Source organism: Anarhichas minor, unplaced genomic scaffold, assembly GCF_050575085.1.
Source record: "Anarhichas minor isolate MPS153535 unplaced genomic scaffold, ASM5057508v1 ptg000021l, whole genome shotgun sequence".
NCBI lineage: Eukaryota > Metazoa > Chordata > Actinopteri > Perciformes > Anarhichadidae > Anarhichas > Anarhichas minor.
Genome location: NW_027466467.1, coordinates 1,855,619 through 1,865,260, shown reverse-complemented (window position 1 = coordinate 1,865,260; position 9,642 = coordinate 1,855,619). Strand labels below are relative to the sequence as shown.

General features: G+C 43.0%; 1 protein-coding gene across 1 annotated transcript; it reads right to left on the bottom strand.

Moving 5' to 3' along the window:
- Positions 1-53: 53 nt before the first annotated feature.
- cnbpb (CCHC-type zinc finger, nucleic acid binding protein b) lies at positions 54-5,809 on the bottom strand. Its single transcript, XM_076095946.1, has 5 exons — positions 5,766-5,809; positions 4,771-4,887; positions 4,467-4,532; positions 2,954-3,152; positions 54-1,413 (listed from the first exon to the last, which is right to left on the bottom strand). Exons 2-5 carry the CDS (start codon positions 4,871-4,873, stop codon positions 1,296-1,298), a joined length of 486 nt encoding a protein of 161 aa, XP_075952061.1. The 5' UTR covers positions 4,874-4,887; positions 5,766-5,809; the 3' UTR covers positions 54-1,295.
- Positions 5,810-9,642: the final 3,833 nt, after the last annotated feature.

Here is a 9,642-nt window from a genome sequence, read left to right as displayed (position 1 = left end):
CACCATAACGTACAATACAATACACATAAAACAAATACAAATAAACACACACATATCTAAACCAAAATACATACAAATATAAAATAAAAGTTATAAAATGAAAATAAAATAGATGAACGTATGAACGAACTAAAATTATTATACAAATAAAAATGTAAATACAAAAAAATAGAAAACATAAAATAACAATAATATAAAATAAAACCAAATTAATTCATTTAAATTAATAAAATAAAGAATACATAAAAAAATATATGTCTTTGCACTATTTATATGTATTTACAATTTGCAGGAACAAACTTCCCAATTACTATGGAAGCTCATTTCTTCCAGGAAAAGAAAAAAACATGATTAAAGTTCGGCATGATGAAAGTTTAAATATTTATGTCTTACTTTAAACTCATTCAATCAAAGCTTTCGCTCACTCTCCTTATTTTAAATTACTGATAACAATGAGTAAGCCTCAATACATAAAATAGTTCCTTTCAGGAAGTATCTTGGTAATTCATTAATTTGTAAATGACAGATGTGTTAAATAAATCCTTACTGAAATGTCGTTTTGTTGTTGTGAAATAAATTGATCAGACAAGAGTGCGTCTCGGCTCCATCGTCTTTCTCCTCTTTCATATTTTTTATTCTCAAGTTAAATTTACAGTCTGCAGTACAACCAAATTACATTTTTACAGTAGCTCTGAGTGATATACAAAAATAACATTTGGATGTTCTTGTGAAAACATTCTCTCTTCAGACTTAAAATTGTGTTGTTATTTTTTTCTTTCAATTATTACTCTTTTGTCTTCATCGGTGAGGCGATCCGTCTGGTCCAAAAAGCAACAAAATGCACCTTTAATTTATGAATTATTAACGTTCCTTCTGTTGTCTGCTGTGACCTGATTGGCTCATCTGTTTCCCTTTGTGTTAATAAAGTGTCCAGACTCACAAGGTGATTGGCTGTTTGATGGAGGCGGGGCCAATCACATTCCTTTCAACAAACTGGGTTTTGTCCAGAACAAGAAAATAAAGTTAACCCCCACCCCCACACACATGTTATTTATTTTTTCACTCTACTCTCTCTAAAACAAAGCTTTGCATATCATGACAAACTAAAAACACAAACTCAGTTTTTTCTCATTCATTTTTTTAGTTTTTTTTAGTGTCCGTCCCTTCCCCTTCCTCCGCCTGCTCTGACTGGCTGCTGTGAGGCTGACTGACAGGCCTCTGGGCCAATGACAAGAGGAGGATCACAGGAAATTAATAAAGAGAAAGAAAGAAGAGATGAAAGAGGGTGAGGGTGGCTAGGCGGTGGCCTCGATGGTGCACTCCTTGGCCAGGTGACCCGACTTCCCACAGTTATAGCAGTTCAACTCCGACGCCTTGCTGCAGTGCACCGCAACATGGCCGATCTCCCCACACCTGCGGCAAACACATGCACTGCTAACACCGCTGACAATGCTAACAATGCGAACACTGTGGAACCAGCAAGTACAACAACACTGAAGAGACTCAAAACTAAACTGAACCGTACTTCTTTGCTTTATTTACCTCCACTGCAGTTAGTTTACCTGCTGTATTAGTTTACCTGTAGCTGTTAGCTTACCTGTAGTATTACTTTACATGTAATTGTAAGTTTACCTTTAACATTAGTTTACCTGTAGTATTAGTTCACCTGTGGCATTATCTTACCTGTAGTGTTAGTTTACCTGTAGCTGATAGTTTACCTGTAGCTGATACCTGTAGCTGTTAGGCTACATCCACACAACTACTCCGTCCACACGGCGTTTCAGCATCGTTTTCTAAATGATCTCCGTCCAGACTAAAATGCCTGAAAACGAATATCACGTGACTATTCACGTGATACATAAAATCTTCCTCTATAAACTCAAACAGACACATTTCGTGGAAAGTTTTAGAAGTTTTATTTTTCAGACTTAGTTACAGCGCTGCAGGTGTTGCTCTATCTCTCTCTCTCTCACATCAAATTTACTTTAAAATGAACACTTACATATAATGGTTTACTAGATTATGGGTCCATAAATGTGGTCAACACACGTCTCTCACTCGTTCCCTCTCGGTTTCGTTGTTGTCTGTTCTCACTCGTAGCTCTGCTGGTGGCTGAAGTCTGTCTACTGGAGAGCAATTCATGTTTTGTTCCTTTATAGTTTATCTGCGGACTTCACAATAGTTGTGCAGAACAAAATTAGCATTAATAAGGACAGGAAAGTCCTCCGTTTTGTGTCCGTCACCCTCCCTAAAGCAGCTAACCGTGACTTCAGACGGCCGCTCCGTAGGGCTGATAACCCCGCTGGTCCCGCCGCTCACTAATCGCTCCAATAACAGCTGCTTCCTCCGCAAAAATGCAGACTTTAACTGAACAACAGCTGCTAGTAAAGACAACAAGGTCAGCAACACCTGTAATCAGTTGTCCATGTTGAATTAACCTGGGAGTCGATCGGTAATCAATGTTGTCGTTTGTGATCTTCCGGGAAAGATCACGTGATAGGGGTGTGACGAATCAGGGAAGGACACGTCGTGACTGCTAAGAATCAATCAAGTAGCGAACGCAGGTGTGGGCGTCATCGTTTCCAAACTTATCCATTTTCGACCGTCCACATGAATACGCAACCCCGGCGTTTTCAAACTCCTCCATTTTCGGTGCTCGAAAACGCCGGCGTAGTGTGGACGCTCAGTGTAAACGTAGCAAAACATACGTGTTTTCAAATGGAAACGGAGTAGTGTGGACATGGCCTTAGTTTACCTGTAGCTGTGAGTTTACCTGTAGCTGTGAGTTTACCTGTAGCTGTGAGTTTACCTGTAGCTGTGAGTTTACCTGTAGCTGTGAGTTTACCTGTAGCTGTGAGTTTGCCTGTCGCTGTGAGTTTACCTGCAGCTGTTAGTTCACCTGCAGCTGTTAGTTCACCTGCGGCTGTTAGTTCACCTGTGGCTGTGAGTTTACCTGTAGCATTTGACCTTCTCGCAGCATTTCTGGATGTGTCCGAAGCCGCCACAGGAGTAGCATTTCTGCTCGTGGGCATGGTTGCAGTCCCTGGCCATGTGTCCGGCCTTCCCACAGTTGTAGCACAGCTGCTCTCGCTCCTTCTTGGGCTCCTTGCAGTCTCTGGAGATGTGACCTCCTCTGCCGCAGTTATAACAGGCTGCAGGGACGATAGCAGTCAGGGGTTAGGAAACGGTTAGTTATAGAATAGTTTAATTTTAGTCAGGGGTTAGGAAATGGTTAGTTATAGAGTAGTTTAGTTTTAGTCATGAGTTAGTGAAGTGTTGGTCATGGGTTAGTGAACTGTTTGTCATGGGTTATAAAGTGTTGGTCATGAGTTAGTGAAGTGTTGGTCATGGGTTAGTAAAGTGTTGGTCATGGGTTAGTAAAGTGTTGGTCATGGGTTAGTAAAGTGTTGGTCATGGGTTAGTGAAGTATTTGTCATGGGTTAGTGAAATGTTGGTCATGGGTTAGTAAAGTGTTGGTCATGAGTTAGTGAAGTATTTGTCATGGGTTAGTAAAGTGTTGGTCATGGGTTAGTAAAGTGTTGGTCATGGGTTAGTGAAGTATTTGTCATGGGTTAGTGAAATGTTGGTCATGGGTTAGTAAAGTGTTGGTCATGGGTTAGTGAAGTATTTGTCATGGGTTAGTAAAGTGTTGGTCATGGGTTAGTAAAGTGTTGGTCATGGGTTAGTGAAGTATTTGTCATGGGTTAGTGAAATGTTGGTCATGAGTTAGTAAAGTGTTGGTCATGAGTTATAAAGTGTTGGTCATGGGTTAGTAACGTGTTGGTCATGTGTTAGTGAAGTGTTAGTCATGGGTTAGTAAAGTGTTGGTCATGGGTTAGTAAAGTGTTGGTCATGGGTTAGTAAAGTGTTGGCCATGGGTTAGTAAAGTGTTGGTCATGGGTTAGTAAAGTGTTGGTCATGGGTTAGTAACATGTTGGTCATGGGTTAGTAAAGTGTTGGTCATGGGTTATAAAGTGTTGGTCATGAGTTAGTGAAGTGTTGGTCATGGGTTAGTAAAGTGTTGGTCATGGGTTATAAAGTGTTGGTCATGAGTTAGTGAAGTGTTGGTCATGGGTTAGTAAAGTGTTGGTCATGGGTTAGTAACGTGTTGGTCATGGGTTAGTAACGTGTTGGTCATGGGTTAGTAAAGTGTTGGTCATGGGTTAGTAAAGTGTTGGTCATGGGTTAGTAACATGTTAGTCATGGGTTAGTGAAGTGTTGGTCATGGGTTAGTAAAGTGTTGGTCATGGGTTAGTAAAGTGTTGGTCATGGGTTAGTAACATGTTGGTCATGGGTTAGTAAAGTGTTGATCATGGGTTAGTAAAGTGTTAGTCATGGGTAAGTAAAGTGTTAGTCATGGGTTAGTAAAGTGTTAGTCATGGGTTAGTGAAGTGTTGGTCATGAGTTAGTAAAGAAAGTCAGTCCTGTTGGACACTGTGTGTGTGTGTGTGCGTGTGTATCCTCACCGTCCTCAGTCCTTTCACAGTCTCTGGCGACGTGTCCGAGTTCCCCACATCGATAACAGAACAGATCTGAAACACACGAACACACACAGACTGATTAAAAGTGTTTGTGTAATGTTTACTAAAGATATCTTTGTTTATCATTCAACACAAAGTACTAAAACTAAATTCATTCATTAATCTGCTCAGAGGTAGAAAGTAACTATGTATTTCAGCACTTCACTTCTTAAAACTAAAATACCTCAGGGGCTCATACCATAGTATTATAATAAAATAAAATATAATATATAATAAAATAACAGCTCACCTTTGCCTCTTCCGCGACCTTTCCCTCGTCCTCGCCCGCCGCTCGGACAGTTCTTCACCCAGTGACCACTGCGGCCACAACCGAAACACTCATTACTGCTCATCACCTCTGCAACGGCTGGGGCAGGCAGATAGACAGAAGACAGACAGACAGACAGACAGGCAGAGAGAGACAGACAGGCAGAGAGAGAGAGAGAGACAGACAGACAGACAGACAGGCAGGCAGAGACGTAGAGAGACAGACACAGACAGACAGGCAGAGAGAGAGACAGACAGACAGACAGACAGGCAGAGAGAGAGAGACAGACAGAGACAGTGTAAATGTCTCCTCTGTCTTCTGTCGATCACTTCACACTGTTTACATGAACATGTTTGTTCACGATTTACTAGAAAACTAGAGGACATAATACACATGTGATGAGTTCAGGTGCTCAGGTGTTTTCTGTTGGGTACAAACTGAACTGAACTGAACATTCTGTGGGTCCACAACAGATTATCTGATCACAGGAGGATTTAATGATTAAATTCAACTTTTTTTTGTTGTTGACCAGCTGATATCACTTAATCAAACAATGTTCTCCAGCTAAACATTTTATTTACAGCAGCAGTGTGATAACATCCTCTGATGATTCAGGTGTTTTCTGTTGTCACAGAGTAGCTGATGAGGGACCATCGAGGACCGGACTACCCCCGGCCTGACGCAGCTATCAGGCGGCTAGATGCGGCCACCAGCCGGAGGTCTCCGCTCGGGGATAAACTCATAAAACAGTCCCTCCTCCGGCTCAAATTGCAGGTTCCCCCGCTGTGTGCACCCTCCTCTAAACAGGCCCAGTGCTAAACATGCTAGCAGGTTATCGTATGCTCCACAGCGGGATAAATGCGCTCCTTCTCCGGGTGAGTAACCGCGACAGAGCGGCTCGCCTGCAGCCCGGTGGTGGTGAGCCCGCTGCGGGGAGAGAAAAAGCGGATTGATGATCGGCCGGAGCTGAAACTCACCTCAGACCACCGAAACTGTTTTGTTTTCTCTCTTCTACGGCACCACGTACACACACACACACACACACACACACACACACACACACACACACACGTCCTGCTGCATTCAGCTGCCGTCGGAAAAGTCAGAAATATCAGGACAAATCCCATGCATTGTTTTATTTGAATGTAGGCCTACATCTATTTATTTATTGTTAAATACTGCATGCAATGTAGTGATGATTGAATAAAATAACAATCCACTCAGCACAATTTCCTCCAGCTCCCAGTACTTCCCATTGATAATGTTCACTTCCTGCCATTTTTGGGTGCTCAGTTATCTTATTTTGAATAATTAGATTTAGAGACTAATTTAGTAAAAGTGAATTATTGACCGTCCAGTAAGCATGAGTACTTTTATTTACTATATTTGATGACATTATATTCAAAATCAATAGAATGGCTTTATGGTCTTTAGGGTTGACGGATTAATTTTAATTATGCAATGCAAGTAGGATAAGGATTCAGAGATTAACCAAAGATCTATTCTTGACTCTAAAGATCCAGACTTGTTGTTTACAGGTAAATTCTTAAGAGTTTGGATTGCAGATTCTTTATACATCAATTAAGCCTCTCTCATTCATAAAACCAATCATAAGAAAGTTGTCTTTCTTTCATATGGGTCAGCTTGAGTGAGGATGATCTTCCTGCTGAATTTGTTTTTAAGAGTTGGTGTTCCTGCTGAAAGACAAAACTCTGCATCAAAGTTTTTTGCATGAAGAAACAATGCCTTTCATTTATTAATGTATCTCTGACATTGAGCATTAACTAAAACAGAGCTTAATATAAGACATCATAAAACAGAACTATAATCACTGTAACCTGAGTTGTAAAAGTTTGTTATATGCAGAAAGCAGAACTCATCCTCCTGTAGCTGAAACTGAATAGACAGTCAATATAATAATACATTTTATTTATTTTATTTTATTTATTTATATAGCGCTTTAAAAGGCACTCAAAGACACTTTACATGTTAAAAAACAGAAACAATAGAAGCATTTATAATAAGAACAAAATATACGACATAACAGTAAGAAAAAAATAAAATAAAATAAAATAAACATGAAAAGAAAGAAAGAAAACATACATGACTGACTTTAGAGGTTAAAAGCAGATTTGAATAGGTGAGTTTTAAGTGCAGTTTTGAAAGTGGCGAGTGACGAAGAATGTCTGAGGTGTTGGGGCAGGGAGTTCCAGAGGGAGGGGGCAGCAACGGAGAAGGCCCTGTCCCCCCAGGTCCGATGCTTGGACAGAGTAGGGGGGGGTAAGGAGGTTGGCGTCGGCAGATCTGAGGTTGCGGTTGGGAGTGTGATGGTACAGGAGGTCCGAAAGGTATGAAGGGGCAAGGTTGTGGAGGGCTTTGTAGGTGATGAGGAGGAGCTTGAACTGGATTATTTGCTGTATGGGGAGCCAGTGGAGGTTTTGAAGGACTGGGGTGATGTGGTCTCTGGTGCGGGAGTGGGAGAGCAGACAGGCAGCTGAGTTCTGAATGTATTGTAGTTTATTGATGATTTTGGTGGGTGAGCCGTACAGGATGCTGTTGCAGTAGTCCAGTCGAGAGGTGATGAAGGCGTGGATGAGTGTTTCAGCGGCTGCGGAGGAGAGGGAGGGACGGAGACGGGCGATGTTTTTGAAATGAAAGAAGGCGGTTTTTGTGATCTGATTGACGTGGCGTTCATATGAGAGAGTTCGATCGAAAATGATCCCGAGGTTACGGACATGTGTGGAGGCAGGAACAGTGATGCCATCAATGCAGAGGGAGAAGTTGTGGTGGGAATTGTTTAAATGATTTGGGGCCGATAATGAGGACTTCAGATTTGTCGGTGTTGAGTTTGAGGAAGTTGGCTTGCATCCAGGTTTTTTTTTATCTGTGAGGCAGTTGGTGATGGTGGAGTGGATGGTGGGGGTGATGGATTTGGTGGAGATGTAGAGCTGGGTGTCGTCAGCATAGCAGTGGTACTGGAGACCATGGTGGCGTATGATGTCACCAAGGGGGAGCAGGTAGAGGATGAAGAGGAGGGGACCGAGTACTGAACCTTGGGGGACACCTTGAGAGACTGGGGCTGTGTCAGACTTGAATTTGTTGATGCTGATGAACTGTTCACGGTCGGAGAGGTATGATTTAAACCAGGAGAGGGCTGTGCCAGTGATGTGGAGGGAGGACTCAAGACGTGAAAGGAGGATGGAGTGGTTGATGGTGTCGAAGGCTGCGCTGAGGTCGAGCAGTATCAGGATGTTGAGGGAGTGTTCATCAGAGGAGAGGAGGAGATCGTTGGTGACTTTGATGAGGGCAGTTTCTGTGCTGTGATGAGATCTGAATCCGGATTGAAATGGTTCATACAGTTGGTTTGAGTCCAGGTGAGTTTTCAGTTGATGGGCAACAATGCGTTCCAGTATTTTAGACAGAAAAGGGAGATTGGAGATGGGTCTGTAATTGTTGTGAATGTCGGGGTCAAGGCCAGGTTTTTTGAGGATGGGTGTGACTGAGGCGAGTTTGAGGGCGGGAGGGACGGAGCCAGTAGACAGGGAGGAGTTGATGACAGAGAGGAGGTGCGGGCGGAGGGCCGGGAGACAGGCCATAACTAAAGTGGAAGGGATAGGGTCGAGGTCACAGGTCGGAGTCTTCATGCCAGAGAGTGATTTATTGAGATCCGAGGGGGAGATGAGAGAGAATCGGAAGAGTGACCGGTCAGTTAGTGGAGGATTTGCAGATACAGGGTTGGACAAAGCAGGGCTGGAAGTGGCCAGTTGGTTGTAGATGGTGTCGATTTTAGCTTTGTAGAACGTCAGAAAGGAGTTGCATTTCTCTGCTGTGGAGGAGTGGGAGAGATTGTCCATAGGTTTGAGGAGTTTGTTTATTGTGGAAAAGAGGACCTTGGGGTTGGTGGAACCAGAGCGGATGATGCCAGAGTAGTAGGTGGAGCGAGCAGAGTTTAGAGCCAGTTTGTATTGCTGTATGTGTTCCTTGTACGCCAGGGTATGAACTGTGAGGCCGGTTTTTTTGGAGAGTCGCTCTAGTCTGCGTTTCCGGGATTTCATGAGGCGGAGTTCAGGGGTGAACCAGGGAGCAGTGTGGGTGAATGAGACAGTTCTGGTTTTGAGAGGGGCAAGCTGATCAAGGCAGGAGGATAGTGTGTTATTGTAGAGGTTGACCAGGTCTGAGGGGGAGGGGCTAAAGGAGGGGGAGAGTGTGGAGAATTTTTCAGTGAGACAGGCTGACAGGGATGAAGGGCAGACAGACTTGATATTTCGGAGAGTGATGGTGCGCGTGAGTTTGGGTTCTGGGATTGGGATGTCGATCTCCATGATGATGGCTAGATGGTCGGAGATGGTGAGGTCACAGCCGGAGAGGTGGTTGATGGTATATCCCTTTATCCACAAAGGCTCTTCCTCCGACAAAGTAAACAATCTTCTCGACAGGCTTGCTGGATTACTGGCCATGGTCGGTTGAGTTTTTCTCAATCCTCTGGAGTAAGATCTTCCTTGAAGCAGAGAATTCTTTTCCTCAGGTATTTAGAGTGTTTGGCCGTCTTTGAGACCAAAAATGTCTCATAGGAAACGAAAGATGACATTGGGACTTGTTCTTTTGCTCAGTGTTTTCTTCCAAGCCCAGGAACCAAATCAATCACTTCTAGAAATGTCTCTTTAAAGCCCGGAGCAACATTTTGACAGAATGACGATCACCTTCATTCTCACCTCCTCTTCCGATTCATGCAGACCAAGTTAGCGCAAGTTCCACATTCTTTAGTAATTCACCAAGAGAAAGACATTAGAGCTGCTCAATAGACCAATTGAAGAGCTTTGTTCCTTGATAGCTTGAGCACAGCTATGATATTGT